The sequence below is a fragment of the Desmodus rotundus genome, chromosome 9 (genome assembly GCF_022682495.2).
Source record: "Desmodus rotundus isolate HL8 chromosome 9, HLdesRot8A.1, whole genome shotgun sequence".
Taxonomy (NCBI): Eukaryota; Metazoa; Chordata; class Mammalia; order Chiroptera; family Phyllostomidae; genus Desmodus; species Desmodus rotundus.
This window is the reverse complement of record NC_071395.1, coordinates 13,593,066-13,617,532: the sequence shown is the minus strand read 5'-3', so window position 1 is coordinate 13,617,532 and position 24,467 is coordinate 13,593,066. Positions and strand designations below refer to the sequence as shown.

At 38.4% G+C, this 24,467-nt stretch overlaps 1 protein-coding gene across 4 annotated transcripts in view; it reads left to right on the top strand.

Annotated features, from left to right (window-relative positions):
- INPP4B (inositol polyphosphate-4-phosphatase type II B) overlaps window positions 1-24,467 on the top strand; it is a 271,452-nt gene that overhangs the window by 137,331 nt on the left and 109,654 nt on the right. For all 4 annotated transcript variants that reach the window (XM_053910927.2, XM_053910928.1, XM_053910926.1 and 1 more), the window contains 3 exons: window positions 8,626-8,756; window positions 9,125-9,229; window positions 18,451-18,559. In XM_053910927.2, the coding sequence (XP_053766902.1) occupies window positions 8,626-8,756; window positions 9,125-9,229; window positions 18,451-18,559 (345 nt within the window). The remainder of the gene's footprint in view (window positions 1-8,625; window positions 8,757-9,124; window positions 9,230-18,450; window positions 18,560-24,467) is intronic.

Sequence of the window (24,467 nt, the reverse complement as noted above, 5' to 3'; positions counted from 1 at the left end):
AAATCAATACAAATTAATAAAATATAAAATAAATTATAATATTAACATGACATATAATAAGTTAAATTAAGAATGCAAGAATGGGATGCTGTCTTGCAAAAGGACTTTGGAACCCTTTTCTTGGTTGGGTGGACCCTCTAGGCTGGGCGGAGCTTTACTCTGAAGTTCTTCCCTCAGCTTCTTTTAACCGTCATCTGACTCAGGTCCCAGGAGGTGTTTTACTTGCCTCAACCTCCCTCCCACCCCACACCTTCTCTCAAACCCATTTATTTTTTACATTTTCATTTCACCTACTCCAATCCCAACTGCCATCATTTGTGGCCTGGGATAGCGCAACAGTCTCCTAGTGGCCTCTATGCCAATGGCCCGGCTTCCTTAGAATTCACACCTCACTTTACAGACTCACTCACTCCGATTGAAAATGGTATAACAGGCAGATTCCCAGGAAGGTTCCTGGAGACAGCCTTGATATTTCAGCTTTTGAGAATTATCCTACTGTGGAACTATGTGTTAGAAGGGACGAGGGGTGGTGTTCTACTTATAAAGTACTCGGTATAAGACCTTGTGTCTGAAAAAGTTACGGAATTACTCCACAATCATGATACATGAGGGACTTGACATTGAAAAGCAGACCCGCTCTTTTATCTAGGATACTTGAAGGCTGGGGGAAATAGCAACTAGTTTATTAGGAAGTTATTACCATAGAAGGAAAAAGAGAGAGGGGCATGTTGAAGACAGCTCACAGATCCTAAGTACACACAAGGGGTGGGTGGGTGTGGGTGTGTGTCTTTGCCTGTGTTTACAATGTTTCAAGCTTTACCATCCTTCAACTTGGGTTGTGTGAGGACAAGGTATGTAGGTTTTGTCAAACTACGGCCTATAAAGTTTTTACAGTTTGTTTTAGTGTTGCCACATATTTTGTTTGTGTCGAGTATTTTCTTCAGATTTCGCACTACTCCGAAGTTTTGCTGTGCTCAGTCTACACTGAAATATGTTAGTCACTGGGCAAAACGATGGTACCCGTAGATTTGACGCTCCGTGGCAGCTACAAACGCAGCGTTCAATCATGGTGTGCACGTGTGTGTTTGGGTGGGAGGCTCTGGTGGCCGTATAGTGTTTGGCTTTATCAAAAAGGTTTACATTTCTACAGCATAAAGTGATATTTGAAAACCTAAATGGGATGAAAAGGTTTTTTTTTAAATGAAGTATTTCAGGAAAAATGATCCTCATAATCCATAAAACTCCCCAGGAAAACATTGGTTTGGTTTATATCATGTAGTTTTCCTTTTTTCTTCTTCATTTCTTTCCTGTACGTAGTTTTCTTCATGATCTCAGGGGTGGAGAAAGAGAAACTTTCTGGCATTACTGTTAGGACTTTAAATGAAAGATAAGACTATTTCATAACAATTAACTTGAAGACTTTCTTAGGTTTTATATAAACCATATAAATATATGTGTGTCTGTAATGAAAAATCTTATAAATAAAAAAATTTAAAAATCGGAAGCAAAATACTTAAATAGGAAAAATAAAATAGAGTTTGGGACATATAAACTTTTTCAAATGCTCTATGTTCTATATTTTCAGAGCTGCTTTATAGAACTGTGTTTAGTGTGTTTGTATAACTACATATTGATCTATTTCTTGAACATGCTGTATTCTTCTTAATGAAAAAGACAGTAAGATATTTTAAAATCCCAGAAAACCTAGTTGCTTCCCAGAAATATATGTTTCAGAGCCATGTTCTATGTGTTTATTTAAATAGTATCATAATGCAGTCAGCTTGGTTTTCTAGGCACTCTATGTTAGTTTGAGAGAAATGCACAAAATATTTAATTTTCTGACCTTGTACCTTACCTTAAAGCATTGTGTGACCATCATTAAAAAAAGGGTTTATTTTATTTCAAAGTAATAACACTATAAGAATGCATTTTCAAAAATGATAAAAGTACATATTAGGAATTATAAACTAGAACTAGAATGTATTCAGATAAATTCTATTTCAAAAATATCTTCACTAAACCAAAAGCTATACAACAGGATTTTGCAACATAGTGACCTGGCCTGTCCTTTTAATATGGTTTGGCCTTCTGAAATGTAATTTATATTCTCTTTTCAAAATGTATTTATCACCGGACAGGATTATCCTTTCACGTGGGCTACAAGGCAAGCAGGACCTCCTGTCCACCCACTTCTCCAGCCTCGTCCTCCTCCTTGTATATTTTGTCATGGCTGAAACACATGCCTTTTAAGACTCCTCTACCATCATTTGCATCCTTGGATAAAATAAAGGCACACTGAAAGTCTTTACTGACCTTAAAGAAACATTGATTAGTGGCGAAGGAATGGGGAGCCAGCTATTCTATTTAGATTTCCTATGTACCAAATAAAGTTCAAGCTGGACCTCACGTACGCTTCTAAAGTGTTGTCTCTTCCACTTTGTTTGTCTTTGTGTTCCTCTCTCTGTTTTTCCTTCATGCTCTCTCTGAGAAAAATCCTTAATTCCTGTAATCCAAACAGGATGCATAAAAACGCCCCATCAGGACCCCACTGTTGACTCATACCTGACCAGTGCTATTTCTTCTGTCCATTCTTCTCCATGCGATGTTGCTGCGCAGTGGGAACACTGTGTGGTACGTTATTTATCGTGAAAAGTGCATTTGCCCTGCCAGCTCCTACTATTGAAGGCAGATGTCGTGCGCCGTTAGGTTCATCATTATGGATTCTTGGTATCAGGTAATGAGGGGTCCTGTTGAGCACATAGCATCACCAAGCTGGCGATAGTAATCTGTGTTTGAGTTTGCTGCTTGGGTATTACAATGTCCCCACAGGAACAGATAAGGAAAAACTCGTGCAGAAGTGCATTTTTGTCTCCTGTGCCAAGATTCTTCATTTCTAGTGAAACGAGCAGGGGAGACTATATTGCAATGATAAAAGCACAGAACTGGAATGGGTTTTGACCTGAGTTCAAAGCCTGCCATTTGATATTTCCTGAATATGTTTGAAAAATTACATACTCTCTCAATGTCCAGTTTTGGGGTTTTTTTTTTACTTCTTAGGTAATACCATTATTATTTGTCCTGCAGGGGTACTATGGTCATTAAATGAGCAATCACGAGATTCTAACACTTAGAACTGTAGCGTTTTGTCTTAGTGTGTGTGTGTGAGTGAGCACAGCTCTGGGTTTGGGACCTGGCTCCCCAACAGCACTTCCACAGCTATGTGACACAGCGCGGTTTATCTGCCCGCTTTACTCTCCCATTTCCTCAACTGTAAAGAAGGGATTAAATAATGCGTGCTCGTGGTTATAGTGAGCTATTGATGAAGTGGTGAGAACCCCTGGTGCAAACGTGCACAGACCTTTTGTACGTGGAAACCACTTGCACCATGTATGTGAAGAATCCTGTACACACTAGACTCTCAATATATCAAAACCATTCTTGTTGTTGTTTTTCATCTTAGCTGGCAGTTGATCGTGTTTCACACAAAAAGGTCTACAATTTAATTTAATCTTTAGCTTACTAACCGAGTACACCTCCTAAGCATATTCACTATATGGTGCCACAAATTCCAAGTGGGCAGAAAAGCAGACTGGGCATATCTTCTCCCACAAAGCTGCTGCCTGGAGTTGAGACAGAGGCTTAGGGATGAAAGGCTTCAGATTAGTTAGGGCCACAGAAAAGGAGGAACTTGTCCATTTTTTATTGATAAATGAATAGGAAATAAATAAGAATTTTTTGTTGTTTGAACTTCTAGCAGTGATGGTGGCCAAGGCTGTCTATGCGTACACACTTGAGCCAAATATTTGAGCCAGCTCTGTGTTGACCTGGGTGGAAGTTACATTCAGATGAGTCCCTCAGGTGGAAAGTTCCAGCCTTGTCATCTTTTTCAGAGATTCTATCTTAGAAGAAGCCAAACTCACCAGGAATTAAAATTAAAAAAGAGAATAAGATTTGCAATCACAAGACCTGAGGGTGAGTCTTGCTTCTGCTACTCACTAGCAGTATGGCACTAAACAACTCACTTCACTTCTCGGTTCTATTCCCCTCATTCGTCTGGAGCAAAGTTGTTCAATACGAGTTTTTGTGATGGAAATTTCTAAACTGCGCTGTCTAAAGTGATAGCTGTGTGGCTGTTGAGCACTTGAAATGTGCCTGGTGTGACTGAATTTTTAATTTGGCTTCGTCCAGCTCTATAGAATTCTCTCTACGGATTGTTTTTAAAGTAAATAAAGACATACATTCTACACAAAAGTAGTCTTGATTATCAGGAAAGTCTTATCGTGGCCACCAAAAAGCATTACTGCCAGGCATTTTGTGGGGCCTCCGGAACTCTATCCACTCATGGAACTTAACTGGGTCACATCTGCACTCCAGATCCAGGGCTGGGAGTCGGGAGGGGACCTGTCTGGAAATGTTTACGATTTCTAAAAGTAAGGACAGGAATAACAAAAAGGGAATGAGTGTTCTAACATACTTCTTTTACCAGCCTTCCAGGTGCAGTGGGTAATATGCATGGCTGCCCACAGTGAAAAGGCATGTAGCTAATATGTGTGGATTTGGGAGAAACTTCATATAATGTGCCATCATTTTTGACATAAGGGGAACACTGAGCTTCACGGTAATAAAAAAAATTAGATGTCCACATTTGATATTGTTAAAACAAATTTTGAAGGTTAAATAAGATGGTATTTAGAAGTAAACACCAAATCACCTTTATCATGGAGAGCAAATAGACTCTTAGGATGGAATAAGGCATCCTTATTATTCCTCACATTTCTCTAATGTAGTACCTAAAATGAAATGATTGAATTTAGCTCTTTATCAAATACAAAGAGATCCTGTGATTACAATGAGTCCTGTAGTCACTGAGCTCCACTGCTTAGTCTCTGCATGTAACTTGAAACCTCCTTGAGCATCCAGCACCCACTTGTGTGGTACGACATCCACTTACCCGAGTGTCATACAAAAATCAGAGCGAATGACCACTCCAGTCACTTCTCGGTGAAATAGTGGCTCATGGATTGCAACGTTAACCCCACAGTCATTTACAAAAAGGCGTTTTTTTAAAAAGGCTCTGATTTATAGATGCAGTTTTTATTCCCGTGTGGGTTAAAGGACAGGCAGTTTGAATTGTCAGTTGAAACTCCTCTGACACCCGACATCGAGTTGAGCTTCGATCAGTTTTATGGTGTCTCCCAACCACTTCATGAAATGAAAGCCACCCACCTTGTGATCCAGTCAAGCTGACACATAAAATTAACCATCACAGTGAGTAGTTCCATGTGAAGATATATTTTCAAAGCTTCCTTTATTCTTAAGGAAGACTTGACCAATCCAGTGGTACAGACCTAGCTCATACAAGGTCAAAGGGCTCAGCAAAGGCTCATTTATGTATCGTGTCTATTCATTCTCAGTAGGGGAGAGCTCAGCATTCTACTTCATACTCTGAGTCCATGTCAAACATCAGGAAAACCTAAGAACGTGAATCTGCAAGCAAACCTTTCATGTGCCCAGTCAACAGACCTATATTAAACATGTCCCATGGACTAAGATCGGTGGTGGGACAAAAAATATGAATAATACAAGTCTCTGCCACTCACAGACTCAGAGCAAATTTCCCCCCTGTTGGAATTCCCCTCTTGATTATATCATCAGCAGGCTTTTAAACTATACTTTAAATAGAAGCTTTAAATAGAGGCTAAACTTTCTCCTACATTTACCATGTTCTATTTTTGTTGTGTAAGCCGTTTTATTTTTTTGTGCTTTTCTACACTGGCTTAACCCTAACATGCCTTTACTATCTGGCCACTTATTTGGTGGGGAGCCCCATACATTGTCACCTGATTTCCTGACACCATCAGCTGTGTCGGTCTCTCTGAAGATAAAGACTAGGCATTAGCATGCCTCCAATGGCATCTACAATGGAAAGGTGCAGAGTGACTCTGGCCCCTGTGTTTTATCAGGCCAGACCCTGGAAAGTTCTGTCCCCACTGGATATTGCTTCCCCCACGGCTATCCAAAGGAGACAGATTTTGTAACCGGAGTGCGAAGGTGTTAATGTCCCCATAGGCTGAATCGTGACCAGTGAAATACAGAAGACAGTGAGGGAGTGGCATATAAACGTCTCTGCCTCCATCTAGCAAGCTGCTCCAAGGTGCAAAGATTCTATGCGATTTATCTGGAGTTGTTCCACATGACCTAGCGACCAGCCACGTTTCCTTGTGAAGTTCTGCCCAGCTAGGTAACATACCACCTTATGTCTGCTTCCTCTTTTTCCCTGCAACGCTTCTCTTCTTACCTCCCTCAGGCTCACCTGGGGTTGCTGGATCTCAGGCTCTGCCTTCAAGAGAGCCTGGATTGAGATATAAAGCAGAACCCTTCACCTGCAAAGTTTTTGTACACCAAGTAACAAATCAAAACATGATATAAACAGCCCTAGGCTTCCTGGTTGAAAAATGTTCTGATTCTGGTGCACCCAATTCTCTTCTCTCTCTATCTATCTCAATGTATTACTGTAATGAGTTTCTTTCCTTTTTTTAATTTAGAGCTACTTTCTTACTCTGCCCCACTTTGGTTTACAACCTTTCATTACTCAACTCTGCTTATTACACATTTACTCCCTTATAGTTGAACTGTTTTTAATGCAGACACACCTTATGTTGGTTATTTGTCTCTTTTAGAATGTGTACCTTTTCAATGCCATTTTCTAGAACAACTAAACAATGAGTGCCAGATTTCTCTCTATACCCCTGTGTATGAATTTTGACATGCTGGAAGAGTATGATAAAATTTAAACAAAAAGTTTATAGACTAATTCCAGTTATCACAAGTCATTCCCCGCAGAGCACTAAACGTTTCTGACCACACTTTACCAGGCCTCTCTTAAGCAAGGAGTTGTCACCAAGCCAGGGTCCCACACTATAGGAAGGATCTTCACCATCACCCTCTCTTTAGTCTTTCACTACCTCCCTTTTAATTACTATTTCTGATAAGAACTCAGAGAAAACAAATTATAAACCTATTAGTATTAAATATCTATTGGTGCATCTACTAGGATTAAGTGGGAATACCTAATATTTTTATCATAAGTATCTATTAGAACTGCAGCCTGAAATCTGACATGTGAAGTCAATGTATCCTACATGCTATCCACCTCAGGTTTAACCTAATTGCCCAGTTTCTTCTAGACTTGGATATCTCAAGCTTTGGGAATTATTTGTTTGCTTTTGTTGTTGTTTTGTCTTGAATTCAAATAGCCTGTCATTTGAGTGCAAACCAAGGACTTGACTTCCCAATTATTCAACCTCCCCTCCTACCCACTCTTTGTACATGAACTTCCTTTGCTCTCACTGACTGTCGGTTAATGAGCTTTTCTCCCATGAATGTTGTGTGATGACAGGTGATCTGTGGGACAGTTGAGAATGAAATTATTGTTCACAAAAATTGTAAAGACCTCAAATGAAAGTTATAGCAAAAGTACATTGTGTCCCTATTGAAACACAACAAAGGCAGCTACAAACATTTGAAGCTAAGTCACAATTTTGCACACCATCCATCACTCTTCCATTTAACAGGATGTTAAAGATTCTACATCTTCTGAATTTATTAGCTTGGTATTTAACATATTTCACAACCAAAACAGCAAAGAAGTTTCATTATTGCTGGTTAAATTAACCTCCTGAAAATGTTGTTGGTAAAAGGTTACAGAAATGAGTAAGAGATCTAACAAAGCAGCATATTAAAACCATTTATCATTATAATTTAAAAAAGCATTCTGATTATTTAAATTAACTTGGATTAAGGATAGAGAATTAGATAAAAGTTAATAATTAAAACCTAAATGGTGTGATTAGCTTTTCCTTTTGATAAAGAAGGGACAAAACATATGCAATATTTACTTAAATTGACCTCTTGGGAGAAACTAAGGCCAATAAAATCATACCTGATCATATCATTTATGAGCTTTTAAAAAATTACATCTAGCCCTGGCTGGGTGGCTTGGTTGGTTGGAGCATCATCCCGTACACCAAAAGGTTGTGGGTTTGATTCCCGGTCAGGGCACATATGGGAGGCAACCGATCAATATTTCTCTACGTGGATATTTCTCTCTCTCTCTCTCTCTCATCCTTTCTCTCTAAAATCAATAAAAACATATCCTCTGTTGAGGATTTAAAAATGACAATTCTATTGTACATTAACTAGATTACCTGCATAACTTGTGTTTCTTTCAGACACAGCTCGATAATCCTTCCCCCATTCTTTTATTTTGGATTGTTGAAGCCTAGAATTTAGCCGTTTTTCTGTTGAGATTCAGTGTTTGTTTTTTAACTGAATGGCCTCTATGTACATTAAAGAGAGTCTTTGCCATCTTTGTGAAATTTTTATCAGTGAATTTAACCTGCATTTTTTCTCTTTTACATACAGAATTTTTGATGTTTTTGTGGTCCAAACTATTTATATCTTTCTCTGTGTTAAAAAGATTATTCCCCCCTCAAAAGCACATAGAGCTTTTCCAAAAGGGATGGTGAATCAGTTTCTTATGAGTTTGACAACCCTAATTAAGCGCTTGTGTCTATGGGTTTAAGAGCAAAATAGATGTTTTGTCCTCTTTTCCATTCTTAACAGAAACCAGGAGCTGAAAGAACTTGGTGAACTCTCTCCACACTGGGACAATCTACGGAAAAACGTCCTCACTCACTGTGATCAAATGGTGAATATGTACCAAGACATTCTGACCGAGCTCAGCAAGGAAACAGGTGTGAAAGTGATAACTTTACATTTCCAACCTGAGTTACATTTCACGTATGAGGGTATGTTATGTGAAAACAACAATAAACATTGTTATGAACATAAAAGGGCCAAGATTTTTTTAAAAGCACCATTTGTTTCTAACGCTTCCATCTTGGTATGAAAAATAACATCGGAAAAAAAAGCACTCATGGTGTTATTGTAAGCATAAGTAAGAGTTAAAAAATTAAATTTCTGAGAAGAAAAGCAAATACAACTACGTTTTTCTTTCAGAAGCTTTGGTAACAGTTTTCTGTGTCAACTTTCCTTTTCAGCATGTGTATGCACACACACTTATTATTTATTTACTAATGATATTCTACTTTTTTCCACCTAGGGTCCTCTTTCAAATCAAGCAGCAGCAAAGGAGAGAAAACGTTAGAATTCGTCCCAGTAAATCTGCACCTGCAGAGAATGCATGTACACAGCCCTCAGCTGAAAGGTAGTGTGTAGTATTCTTTTCAAAATGGGCAAATTATGTTACTGTGTTTCTTTAAAATCTCTGCTATTGGCAGAATTCACAATTTAAGCATTTCTGTAAAAATGGAGATAAGACCGCTGAGGCCGACACAGCCCTGAACACGACAAAAGGGGCTATTCCATGTTTGTTGTCCCGTTTCTGGGCAATACGTTGCTTGTGCACCATCTGAACTGAGCTACAGGTGAATATGCAAAATGAATATTAGCTTCCTTAAGTGGTATCAGTGATGGCTAATAGCAAGCAATTGTGCTGTTGACTGCATTAGGACAAAAGAAAAAGGAGGAACGAGGCTTGTTCACAGTGAACCTGTCTTGAGAAACCCAAGCCCAAACCTGGACTCTCTCGCGGTCTCTCTGTCTCAGCGGGCCTCTCCCTGGAGGCACTTCCTTCCCTATGAGAAGGCGGTTTGTCAGACAGAAGGTCATGGAGTATCCTGATGTACTCAGCCGCAAGAAACGTTTTCCAAGGAAAAATGTATAGGTTTTCATATACATTTACCTGAATAGGGTTCAGAGTGAACAATAAGGCATTGTATTCATGGCCATTCTACATGATTCCTTACCATTTCTTGATAATATATATTTTATAGTACTCTTCTCACCTCACATTTTCTTTAATTTATTGCTATATAAATTTTATATATATTTAGGGAGACTATCTGCCCCTATTTATCAGCAAAGTCCCATATTATGCCTGTTGTTCCAGCATCCTTGTTAATAATGCCCTCTGCCTCCTTCCCTCCCAGAAGTCTCTCTGTTTGAGTGATAAATGCTAGCACCCGTCTTTCTAGGGAGCCAAGTTACTTTAGGTCATCAAATTCTCCACAGTAAGTGTGTCAACACACGTAAACACACACACAGGCCCATCTGGAGCTGCATTCTGGCGCCCTGCTTTGTAGCCATTCGCACAATATGTAGGTTAGAAGGTTTAAGACATTAAAATGAAATCTCTGTTCTGCTTTAGAATTGTCTGAAGTTTTATAATCAGAAAAATTAAACATTTTTCTAAACTTAGGAATACTGGTTCTGTATGCACAACCAGCTAATATGCCAGTTTAAGTATAGTTACAAGCAGCATTCTGACGTACAATTTTATTATCTCTGGTAACCCTTACTTAGGTCCTTTTAACCAGGAATTATGTCAAATGAAAGAACTGAAATAAAAATTAGATGGATTGGCCCAAGGGGCTTATAGGAGCTTTTGATTACCGAGTGTCTATGTCAGTAGTTGGAACATAACATGCCATGGTTTTTTAAAAAAATCATCAAAACCTGAGTATCAACAAGTAATAAAGAAGCTAGAGGACTTAAAAGCTATCTGACCACCAACATGATTTTTTTCTAATGGCCAATAGGAAGAGACTTTTAAAGGCTTATGTATTTTGGAGTGAAATGGAATAGAATTGCAGCTTCACCAGTTTTTATATAGGATTTTAAGTCTTTAGTTAATCTTTCTAATCTGCGTTGTCCTCTTTGTGATTCGGTGACCTAGGGTATGTGAAACACCTAGAATGAACACCCAGGTTCTGTGATACACGTGGCCATTGCTCCCACTGGAAGAAAATAGATCCATCGGTTTTATTGTGGCTGTTAAAGGGATCAGTTAAGAGGCAATGAAATCTAAGGAAGTAGCCAGATGCAGAGGAAAGATGATTTAGAGAGGCAGAGGCATTTGGAAAAAATCATCACACACAAGTCCTTTAATGACTGATAGAAGGATGAAATGGGAGGGAAGGATGGGTAATGAAGTATCATCAAACCAAATGGTTTGTCGGGACTGAATCCATGGGAATTGATTCTTGAATATGCACTCAAATATTTGCTGATGATCCTTAGAACACTTCCACCAAAAAAAGGACAAATTATTCTTATCTAAATGGCCTTTTCCATCATATTTATTTCTTGAAAATGACAGAACCTTTTACATTATGCTTTCCCCCCCTCCCAAGACACTAGCTGGAAAATAGAACAGCGTGAGCCAGGATGAATACAATGCCTTTAGTTCCTGTGTCTCCCACCTGGAAGGAAACTGGAAACGAAAAGAAAGAAATTTAGAAAGGCAATTGAACTTTCTGCTGGTCAGTCTGGTCTGGAATATGTGCCAGTTTGCTAGGGCCACCACAACAAAGCCCCACCGACTGGGTGGCTTAAAGGACAGGAGCGGGCCATCTCACAGCCTTGCAGTCAGAAGTCAGAAATCAAGGTGTCCGCAGAGCCAAGCTCCCTCTGGAACCTGTAGGCTCATCTTTCTTGCCTCATCCTAGCTCCTTTTTCTTTTCTTGTTTTCTTTCTTTCTTGTTTTTTTTTTTCTAGCCATCTTTGGTTTTCTTTGATTTTTTGATGCGTCACATGGGTCATCCGTCCTCACAGGGTGTCCCTCTGCGTGTCTTCACATGATCTGTGTGTGTGTCTGTCTCGGTGTCTGAATTTCCCCTGAAAGGACACCAGTTACATTGGATTAGGACTCACCCTAATAGCTGGATTTTACCTTCATTCCATCTGTGAAGACTCTATTTCCAAATAAGGTCAGGTTCTAAGACATCTTTCTTGGGAGACGCACTTTAACCCGTAACAGGATATGTGAAGAAATTTTTTATATGTGATTAAAAAAATCAAGCAGTAGGGAAGAAAGCAAGAACTAAGGCAGAGCTCATAAACTAGAGGATTTTTGACACAGTAGTTTTCAGAAAGCCTGATTCCTCCCTTTGAAGACCTAAAGAGAAAACAGGGGAAAAGGTGGGATACCCTAACAGCCAAGAATTAATGTGAAGGTGCTGAATTCTATTGCGTAATATAATTATAGTATATTATGTGTATATTGTATATTTGTAATATGTATAACATTAAATAATTTATATGTCTTAAAATTTTTTGTAGCTTCATAGTAAGCTTACAAGTTATTTGAAGTTGGAATTCAGATAAAGTAGGTGCTTCATAGACCAAATCATCACTGTATGTTAGGATAGAAATTGGAAATGACTGAATTTCCAGGGCCTTATGATTACTTCTTTGTCTTTCACCAAGTGAATAACCCCCTTGAGCTTTGCTTTACTTACTTGCAAAATAAAACACTTTAAAGTTGTAGATGGTGGTCAATCAAGTTTTCCACTTGCTCATGTAATATGCGTTTAGCAGATTTTGAATTGCAGTTAAATTTATTTAACGTCCACGGTTACTGACTTAAATGTTTAGCTGAATTGCAGGCAACATTCTACAAGGTAATGATGCAAGTAAGATGGGCCAAGCCTGGGTATTTCAGCGGTGAGTCATTTGGATGTAGCCTACATTTATTTTCATTCTCACCATTAGTAAACTGCATCTCTGCACCTTTGATTAATATGCCTGGTATATTTGGAGAGGCAGCTTTACAAACAATAGCAGGCAGATTTACCAAATACGAGACTAATGTCTAGCTCTTAATACAAGTAACTGAGCAGAACTAATGTTGCCATGTCTCACACTGACAAATGAAATAGCCTCCATTTAACTTCGGATGCCCCCGACCCATTAAATTAATTTTTCATCCTCATTCATTACTTAAATTAAATGCAACACATAGAGTACCTACCACAATAGGGCAGTGACAGCAATAACAAAACAAAGCCCTGAAATTAAAAACAAGATTTCTTTCTCCAGTATATCTCAGTAAATTTTATTTTCTTGGAAAAGCAGTTGTGAATAGTATAAAATATGGTCTCTTGTGATATTATTATATGTTTAAGTTATATTATGTACTAAGGATACATAATATAATAGCATATAATAGCACATTATAGTGCATAGCAAAGAAATAAAAAAGAAAGAAAAGTAAAGGATGAAAAGAAGTAAAAGAAAGAAGCCACTACATGATATCATGAAGCTGTAGCTGGAGCCAGGCACGACGTCGCCAGCATTGCCAGTGTGACTACGGAAGAGGCAGCAGTGCCCTCTGGCTCTTACACTTCTAATCCCTGCACCGAAGGGGAGAACAAACAAGAGGAGCTGTTCAGAGCTCCCTGACTTCTGCATCTCAAGGTTTGGGTGTGTCGCCTCATCAGTGAGGCATAATTACCTTTAGATGTGTTTCATGAGGATGCCACGTTTCTCGGACTATTTCGAAACAGATTTCCCTTAAAAATCCTTCTGGTCTTGTGATTCATGTCAAAGTCGTTCTGTGAGCCATTTTGGAGTCAGGGATTATGCTTAAATTGTTCTTTGAAATGAGATCAGCATGTCTACATTTTTTTTTATTAACACTATTTTTATAGCTGTAGGAATTTTAAAGAGATCTTCTGGGAAAAAATAGACTTATTATCTCATTTCTATTATTAAATGGCTTTTAAAAGGCTATGAGGCAGCCCTATGATTAAATTTCAAATCAACTCAGTATCTTTAGCTTGATGAGGTTCAACTTGAATTTTACTTCCCTATTATAATGCAGACTATGCCATTTTCACAAAGCCAAGGACAGTTTTTGAGGTATAAAATATCAAAGAAAGAAGACACACAGGTTATATTTTATATGAATGGAAAAAAAGGCCTTTAATGTTTTTTTGCTTAAATTTTCTGTAAAATAACATGCCTACCTAGGTTTTTAAAATTGCTTCTTAGTACCAAAAATTGGAAAGCTTTTATTATACACAGTTAAAGGCTATTCATATCACAAAGATACCTAATTTAAAGAGCAGGATAAAATGGAGAAATTTTGTAAATGAGACAAATATTACTAATCATATTGTTATCATGGAATTTTGTTATTTTTGGTATATTTGCTCACTCCTAAAAGAAACAATCAATGGATGTTAATTCTAACTCAATTTAAAGGAGTATGTCTGCTCCAGCCAAGAATGACCACAGTACTTTGATTGTATGTCATTCTTCATTAACTGAAAGACCTGGAAATAAATCCCATGGTGCATATGGATCTAGCTACTGTTTTTGTAATAATTAATAGCAAGTGAAATTCAACGGCAAAGGGGCCAAAATAGATAACTGGTTCAGTGCAGTGATATTGATAACTGGTAATTAGCAAATAACAATTGCAAAATATTAAGATTTCCTGAAGTCTTATAATGAGTTGTAGGAGTACCTTATATATTTTGGAAAGGAACCATTTATCAGATATATGGTTTGCAAATATTTTATCCTATTTTGTATGTTGCTTTTTTACATTATTGTCTCCTTAGTAGAAGCTTTTTAGTTTGATGTAGTCCCAGTTACCTTTTTTTTCTGTTACTTGTGCTTTTAGTGTGATATCTATGAAATCATTGTTAAGACCAATATTCTGAAACATTTTCCCTCTATTTTTTTCTGGGAGTTTTACAGTTTTAGGTCTTAGGTTGAAGGCTCTAATTTGTTTCAAGTTGATTTTTGTGCATGCAGGGTCTAATTTGAATCATTTGCATGTAGGTAATCATAAGCTCCCCTTGTTCTTTTATTGATTATATTTCATGGAGGGATTTATGGTTGTCTTATTCCCATAGAGATGTGTATATTCCAGATTCCAATATTTCTTTTTCTAGATAGTGAACTTATAAACGTTTTATTCTTCAGTGAAGACCAGTAATGCCCTATATTATCTAAAGACAAATTAGACAAACTGAATTCAGCCTCAACTATTTATTTATTTATTTATTCACAAATACTGAGCATCTACAATATGCACGACATAGAGGCATTTGAATGTCCTTCCAATCTTTGACATATATGAAGGGAACTGAAGCCTGTGTTTTGGGCAGTGACTGAATGCCCGACCACACAGGAGAAGCCATCTACTCTGTGGATGCAGGGAAGCCGAGGCGGAAGAGGCAGTAGTGATCCGACATGAAATGAGGAAGGTTAGAATTGAAGTAAAGAGGGTTCACAGTGATCAGAGAGAACACAATTTGGGGCACAGAGTTGTTGGAACTCATCAGATAAAATGTTAAGGGAAGAAAGTAATTTAAAATGATCTTGAGATCTTGAGAATTTAGATCTGCAAGGCTTAAGGGAATGTGGTGTCTGTACTGGTCCCAGGAAACCAGGGAGGAAGGGTGGATTGGAAGAGTTAGAACGACTTAAACCTAATAGCTGGCTGACGTTCAGAGACGAGCATAAAACAGTTAGCAACTGGATTATCTAACGGTGAAGAGGTCACAACTAGCCAGAAATGGAGATTTTACAGGCTTTAGAACAAATGTGTTAAAATCTTAAAAGGAATGAGTTCATAAATAGAAAATAGAATGGAAATAAGTAAAAGTCAAAACTTTGGATAAGAAAGAGCTTGTTCATAATGTTGGAAGTTTTTTAGTGTGGATGGATTCAAGAAACACGTACTCCTTCATTTAGATTTAAGAATAAATAAACAGCTCTTTATTGTGGGTGGAGTGTATTTGCGCAGCTTGCTTCTCGTCCTTTACTTGTCACTTCAGAGTTTCCTGGCTCCTCCCAAGACCACTGGGATCCCGTGATTAGTGAGGCGGATGAAGGAAGAGAAGGCTGCTGCACTTAGAAAGCAGTTTCGGAAGTTGCAGAAACACAGATTCACTGTGAATCTAATGAGACTTAAGTTCAGGGCCCTTCATGTGCCTGGGCCTCGTACGATACCTCCCAATGGGCCCTAGCAGCATGTCTGTGGTCACATGTGCTTGAAAATTTTGCAGAAGTAAGAAATGTAAACCTAAATCAATTGAAAATGCTCTCTCTTTGCACTCAGATTTACTCTTCCCATCTTGCTGGGTGGGGTAGAGAGGCAACAAACTTTTTTGGATCCAATGAGTCTGCAGCTTGTTTTTCTTAATCATTGAGTCAGGCATGCATTTTGTTTGGGTTTAAGGGGACATGTGCATGCAGTTTTAGTTCTGTATGCAGTTGGCATTGCTGGTCCCCGGGTTCTACTGGAAATGCAGCGTCATTGATTCACTGCGGCGTCATCACGACCTTCCCTTCTGCATTTAGTTTAAGGTAACATGGGAACTGATCGTGTTCGGGAGAATCACTTTCTTTTTCAGATTGAGAAGTTATAGAAAAGTAAGCACTTCAATGTCTCTGGTTATATTTTGTTTCCTTTTTTCTTCTATTTATTATGTTCCAGTTAAAGGTGAGATCATATGGTATTTGTCCCTCACCACCTGGCTTATTTCACTTAACATAATGCTCTCCAGTTCCATCCATGCTGTTGCAAAGGGTATAAGCTCCTTCTTTCTCTCTGCTGCGTAGAATTCCATTGTGTAAATATACCATAGTGTTTGGATCCACTTGTTTGCTAATGGGCACTTAGGTTGCTTCCAGTACTTGGCTATTGTAAATTGTGCTGCTATGAACATTGCTATAGAGACATTGAAGTTAAGAACAATCTAACAATGGGCAGGGGGGAGTGGGGAGGGGACAGTGAGGAGAGGGGATTACAGGAACTACTATAAAGGACACATGGACCAAATCAAGGGGGAGGGTGGAGGTGGGGGAGGGAGGGGAGTTCAGCTGGGGTGGGGTGGAGGGATGGGGAGAAAAGGCACACAACTGTAATTGAATAACAATAAAAAATTAAAAAAAAAAGAAAAGTAAGCACAAGTTCAAATATCACCTTACTTTGCTTGATGGGTGGGATTACTTCATATAGAAACAATAATCATAGATAACATTTACTGAATGCTTATCACTTTTGACTACTTTCAACTCCAGTTTCTAGCTGAGACAGCTGAGGCTTGGTGAGGTTAAGTAATTGTCCCAATGCCACAGCACTTCCAGGTGGCAGAGCTGATATCCAGAGCCAAGGACCAGGGTGACAGTCACTTAAACCACTGACCCTCCATTCTGGAGGCAGAGGTCTGAAGACCTTGAGTATAAGGTCTCAGGGACTTTAGACAAAGCAGGTAACTTCTCAAGGCCCTCGGATTTCTGGGCAGATACACGAAGGTGGACTAAATTCAGAGTTGCTAACTTTGGGGTGATCTCGTGACCATCTGAGAAAGCTGTGACCCCTTTCCAGGAAGTGAAACAGAGGCACTCGTAAAATTTGAGTATATTCACGATGTCTGAACCCATTTCTTAGGCCTAGGTTAAAATTCCCTGGACAAAAAAAAAATCTTTAAATTTCACAGAAGTCTAATATTCTGTTATTTTAAGATACCTGGCTTCTAATTCATTAGCAACATTTTAAAAAGGCAAGAGATTACCACTCCAGTAATGTATTAAGTGACTGTTCAGTATTTGCCTTATTGTTGGATTGATTTGGGTTGTATTCTGTTTTCTGTGACCTTGGGTTTTGAAGACATTTTTTAGTAAGAAAAATATTATGGGTGCATTTGATTGAACCACTAGGGACAAGTCATGGTGTTTACCTGAAACTAATAAAATAACTTATGTTTTCCCTGTAAATGAGATCTGAAAAACAGCCAGTGTGTCAATACCAAAATCAATTTGAAAAGGATCTACTATGAAATTAGTTTTCTCAATAAAATGTAGTTTAACAAGGGGCATTCACTCAGTCTTCCTCTTATGGGAATACTTTTCATTAGAATGTAAAAGTGATGGTGTGTTTTGAAGCCCAAAACTTAATATGTATGAAACTTGATGGCTTTCAAGATCAAAGGATTGAGGTTCAATTTTAAATGTATGGATATTTTGTTAAAAAAAAACAGAGTATCTTGCTGGAAAATAGATCAAGAGACATTTCGTGTATTCTTTCTGTGTCACCTAAGGAAATTGCAAAAGCACGCATCAACATTGAGTAAGATTTAGTATACGCAGGCAGGAACCCCTCTACATAGATGTTTTTAAAATGCACTAGTACTGTTCTGGCCTGAAACCAAAATGCTTCTTTTCTCTGTAAATTTCGGTTGTAAGATTCATTATTGTTGAATTTCAATATGATTGCAAGTTAAACGATGCAAAACTCAATAACGTAAAATACACAAAAGGCCAATTAGCATGTTATCTCAGTAAGTATACAGAAGAATGAGAGAGCATCCTGTTCTACACAGTAGCATATAATTAAGATGTAGTCATAGATCAAGGAAATATTATAACTGGTTTAGGTGCACAGGTGGCTTTTAGAATGATGGATTAGCTCCTCTTGCCCCCTTGAGATGTGAGTTCAGTGTTATTCCTGCAAAATTAAGCAGAATAACGCCCGAAACTCCTGACAGAGTGTATGCTCCTGTGCAAACGATGTGCGGGAGAGAAATGTTTGCACAGTGTCCATGTCCTTGTCCATTCCTCTTCCAGATGCACTCTACGATGTGATCACCGTGGGAGCCCCAGCTGCCCACTTTCAGGGATTTAAGAATGGTGGTCTTCGGAAACTACTCCACAGATTTGAAACAGAAAGAAGAAAGTAAGTGACGACAAGATGCGTGAATGATGTTATCCTCCCTTTGGGGAAGTTTATACACTTTATTCTACATTTACAATAAAGAAGCGTGGTCCATCACAATGAATAGTTCTTGTATCTCAACCTATTTAGTAACTTAAAGTCAGATTTCCAAAACAAAAACACTGGAGCAGAAATTAAAATAAATTAGAATAAATTAAATGCCTCAATGTGCGGCTTATTGAGTAATACTCTGCTGGCAGGAAATTTTTGTGTAAACATGGCACTAAAGATAGATAGTTTTCTAGGATCAACTATTGCTCATTCAATGAAATGATGTTCAGGTAGAGATTTAGCTGAAAACATAGCCTAGTGTGACTACAGAGCCAGACACTGAAGACAGAGCGTGAGTCCTGATTTCCGACTCTTACCCTACTGGTGATGTCCAATGTGGTCTGAGGAAAGGCCCATAAACTGTCCTGTCATTGAATTGTGCCCTCTGAAAAAGAGACATCAGTACAGAACATTATCAGTTAAATAATGAGATTAAAAGAGAAACATATTCAATTGCTGAGGGAAAAGATCTGGTACAAAACCCAAAGTATTACTACTGTTCCTTACGATGTACTTTGTCAATCTTTTGTTTCTTTGGCTACTTTGAAACATTGCATCAGTAGTTTATTAAGTTCACCTCATAACATCCTCGGGCTCTGACTGCACTTATGTAAACCATGAAGAGTTTTACCCTGATGTGAACAGTAAGTTTTCTTTTCAAGTAGTCACTCTTCTTAGAATAAGAACCTGACTTTTGAAAGGTAGGGGAAGTAGTAGCTGTCATCATAGTTGATTTAATGATAGTATTTGGAAAACTTACCTGAGTAGCAAAACCAGAACCTTCTCTAGTTTTTCAGTTTTATCACATTTACCACACCTTACATTTATTATTAGGTGTGCAATGTGCGGATTTCTCCAGGTTTCGGTTTTTGTTTGGGGTGAGGAGGGTACGCGTAGTTCAGTGAAATTGTATTACAGGTGTGGATGAGAGTAATCATCACACAGAACTGTTCCATCGCCACAGAGAAACTCATTCAGGTTATCCCTTCCGCTGCAGAAACTGGTTCTGTCACCTTATTATTGTAACAGGGAGAGGAAGGCAGAATTCCCAGCCAGGGGGACCGGGGGGGGGGGGGGGGAGGGGGAGAAGCCCCATGAATTAAGTAGGAGTTGGAAGTCAGTTCATTACAGACCTCAGGGGAGAATATCAGGAGGGAATGCCATCTCTTTAGTCAAATAGGAATGGGGGCGGAATATAGGTTCCTGCCCATGGTTTCTACTGGGAATGGTGTTTCTCATTGACCCCCTGCTGTGTCATCCTTCAAGTGGAGAGGGAGAGACACCGCTATTTTTGTGATATTCACCCCCAGAATAGACAGTTTGGTTAAAAGTTTCCTTTGTATCAGGCCACCCTTTTACTTGTCCTTTGATTTGTCTTGGGTTCTATTTTTAGATGTTACTGAGCTACATTGGGGGCTTCTCTAATAGCCTTGGGATATGCAGTGGACACAAAAATAAAAATACGTAAACCTATAGACTCACTCTCCTGTCATTCCCTAGCTCCTGAGGCTCTCAGCCAATCCTCCTTTGCTCTCCGTCTTCTGATAAACGACTTAGATGTTTTGACTAGAGTATTTTTCCTGATTAGCAAGAGAAGTAAAATAGATTGTATTTACTCCATCTTGTCTGGAACTGGACATGTCTATCTTGAGGATAATTTATTTGTTTTTCTCAATCCAATTTTAAAGTGCATAACACAATTAGAGGACTAAAAACTATCCATAGGTCTACTTGAGTATATAGAGCATCGGTGTGTGAGACATGGAACCTGCCATATTATTTCGTTAAACATCACTGTATGCAATTGGCACAGACAAATGCTCGGTTGTGTGGTTAGACTCTGAAAAATATATTTTGTCTTAAATATCTTCATGAATATCTGAATTCTTCAGTATTCTTCACTTCTCACTGGAATGCTCACATACATATAAACACACACACAGCTGTTGCATTAAATTTAAAATAAGAGAGAGAAATGTGTCCAATACTTGTGAGCATTGACTTGCCTTAGGTTATTTATGTGTTATATATCCTATTGCTTTATTGATAAATACAATGGAATTTTTTAAAGAGTAGAACAAATAACCTGGTGTAAATCTTAAAAGTGCTGTCCCCGGGGCAGTGGTGTGGGACGAACACAGCTTGCAAGGCAGCACGCAGATGAGCGTGGGACCAGCCTGCCACCCCGGTGAGAGCTGGCCTGGGAAAGGCGTTAGGCCTAAAGTGATACCAGACGGCGCAAGTTATTTTTCTGCAGGTTTTCTCAGCCACTGATATTGCATTTGTTGGTCAAGAGCAATAATGGAGAGGAAGTAAATGTGACTATACAAAATGAGTATGTGGCAGTGCAGAAAATTACATTAAGTGAAGAAAATTTTCTATGTCTCTTTTTTTCTTTTGATACCCCCTTAAAAGGTCTTTTAGTCCAGTTTTTTAGGGGGACTACCATAGCCACTGTACTTCTTCGTCTTCACTTATTTTTCTCCTCTAAGCCAACAAAATATTGTCACCGGAGTACAATGATTTATGTACCAATTCCTCCTCAGTGACCTATTGTTTGATGAACACATTGACCATATAATGAAAAGGATGTTAGCATGAAAAAGGACTTACCTGCTTGTGGTATTCCCATAATGTAATCCATATTTCATAAAAACATACTTTAAAAGCTACAAGATAATTCATTAGGCAGATTGACTTTTTTAAAGTGCAGATATCTGAGTACATTACTCCCCTTGTCAGAAACCTTCATGGAGGCCAGTCGCATCCACTGGCCCTTCGAAGCCTCTATGAACTCACCCCATCAGCTTCCTACCTCCCTCACCTTTCTCCCTGTAGCTGCTTCTTAAATGCTCTAAAACTGTTTCCATAATGGACCTCACACTTTCCCACCTCTTCCCTCTTCCTCACTCTGTGCTCTTTTACTAGAAATTGTTCTGTTCTCATCTCCACTCTATTTACATTTCTTTCTGTCAAAATTATATACACAGTCCCATTCAAAATTCTATACATGATTGATCCTAATGTTTTACCCCCTCCATTATGACTTCCTGATTTTTCAAGTTGATTTGACTCTCTGTCCTAATATTTTATTTTTACTTCCCTTATAGTCTTACTAGGTCACAGTTATGGTGTGTTAGATTTGTTCTTACTCAATAATTTCATAACATTTTGTGATGTTTTGAGTAAGAGGTGATGCTCTCTTGAACTGTGGGTCTTCTGGGTGCTCCCCAGGGTATTTAGCATACGTGCATGTCATAGATCAAGTTCAACAAGCCTTGGAATTCACCTGTGAATCAGGCATAGTCTCTGATTTAAAGTGCCGAACATTCCAGTGAGAAATAAGGCTTCACATATAATCATGATACAACAGATCGATAGAGACAGCAAGGATTTGTCAGCCTTGGCCACACAATGGCATCGCCTTTGGGGCTTTAAAAACATCTCATGTATGCCACGCTATCAGCCGAGACAGATAGGTGCAGGTCCTGGGAATGGAGCCCAGGCATCCGTGTGTTGTGAAAGCTTCCCAGCCGTGTCTAATGTGTAGCTAGGGTTGCAATAGATGTAAGTGAATAGTTCTGGGAGAGGACAGATGAAGGGTTGGGAAATAGAGAGAAGAATAGTGATGCAGATGAGAACTTGAGAAATGTATCAAACTTCAATTGGCGTGTATCAGAAGCAAAGAAAATCTGCGTAAGGGAATATTTGTTGAAATGTAGAAAAATATTACAACCCGCTCAATATAAATTTTTGTTTAATGAATCCTAAACTCATTCAACAATTGCAAAATGGAATGAAAAATGGGAGGGAAGCTACAAGAATTTTGATCTGTAAACATTTGGACCGAGTAATATCCAAACAAATAAAATTGAGCATATTAGAGAGGTTTGCATGCTGTAAACATGAGATTTTTCTAAGAGAACACAGCCGTAATCACACGTACATTTTTTACAGACCAGGATGTTTGTAACCCGTGATTCACCCGTCACCTCCAACATCTTTGCATCCTGGAGGCGGTGACTTACCACTTGTTTTCCTGCTTTGATCATTTCTGATTTCAGCAGGAACTTCGGATTCAGCCAGAATTTTCACTCAGTAGGATCGTGACCTGAAGGCATAGTTCTTTCATTAAGATGAAAAGACACCTCATGAAAACCAAGAGCCTTTGTAAAGAAAAACAAAGCCAGTGAGAGACAGTGTTAACTCCTTCTTGAGAATATTAATTTCCTGGGATCCGCCTGTTCATTTGGAGTCAACCCAGAAGGAAATCCCTGCAAAGGACCCTAATGCCACATAGGTCACATGCCTGCCTTGAATGTGTACCCTTGATTTTCCAGCTACCCCCCGATCTGTTCCACATGCCCAGAATCAACATTTACTACCCCACAATTTCAAATGGAAGAAAGAAAGTAATCATTTGGAAAAGTCATAGGGAAAATGAACTAAAATTTTACTAATAGAAATACCGTAGACTCTCCTTGAACCTACAACAACCTGAGTCTATACTCGAATTTGGGGGAATTTTCTGAAGGAAAGTGAAACGGTGATTCAGAGTTAAACAAAGCGGACTTACCTTTTACGAGCTCAATGGCTACTCCACCACATGGCAAAAACTCAGAAAAACAATCTCCTTACTACTGTAAGGAGAACTGAAGTAGGTATTTCCTCACTCTCTGTTATAAATAGGAGACTTCTTAGAGAAAAGGGAAAACACTGCACCAGGGAGCTCTCTGTAGCCTAAGGAGTAGCCAGCATCCAATAAACCAGAAATGAGAGAACTGGATGCAAAGTCTTTGAAATATATTCTTCTGATAGAATCACTAAGCACTGCTTAATTTAGGGGAAATAAAACAAATGAACCTTTTTTGTTAATAGTGTGGAGCGGAGGCCTCTAAGCAGAACTGCAGAAGAATTCTTCCATCGCTTCCCTTCTATACTCTCTCCGGTAACCTGTGCGCAGGCACGGGGCAGTTGTTACCAAAGTATTTGCATGAAAACTCTTCTAGCCTGATCCCTTGTCAGAAATTTGGCAGAGTCCTTTAGTCTGACATCATGTCATATATCTTTGAAGTAGAAATATTTCTAGTTTTCAATAATGTATTTTTAATAAAAACTTTCTATTGATAATTTTCCAATTTTGCAAATATGTTTATTAGAAAATGTAAAAAAGCCAAAAGAAAGAGATTAAAACTGCCCATATTCTTCTTTCTCAACAATGCATTTACTGGCAACATGTGGGTGCACTCTTTTTCTAGTTTGTTTTTCCACTTATAATCTCTGTTTTTATTTTTATTCTGTTATAAATTCAAAAATTCCAAATGGCTTAAAAGACTTATCCTTCGAAGTATACAGCAATGGCAAAAATAGGTTTACAGTTGTTTGTGTGGAAAATAATACAATCATTAATACATAATAATATAAGAATAAACTCTGTTTTGTGTACTCACAACTGTGAACCTACTTTTGTCCCACCCTGTATAAATTGAATGCCTTCCATTTAAAAATATGTGTTTGCGGTTCTTTAGAAGTCATTCCCAATACACCAAAACTCGTGTACAAAAATATCAGTCTTATAGGTTATAGCTAAAATTCACGTCCTATTCATTTTCAAATACATTTTCTTTTCTTTAAAAAAGTACTTGATACAACAAAAAAAGTATGACACAGGCCCAATGGAAATAAGAATAACTATGAATAAAATCCCAGCATTCCTTTCGTTTTTCTTTTGAACTGTATCCAGTAACTGACAATATGTCATTTTCAAGGAGATAGAAATTTAAATCTTTGTGTAGATTACAACTTGATTCCTTGGGGG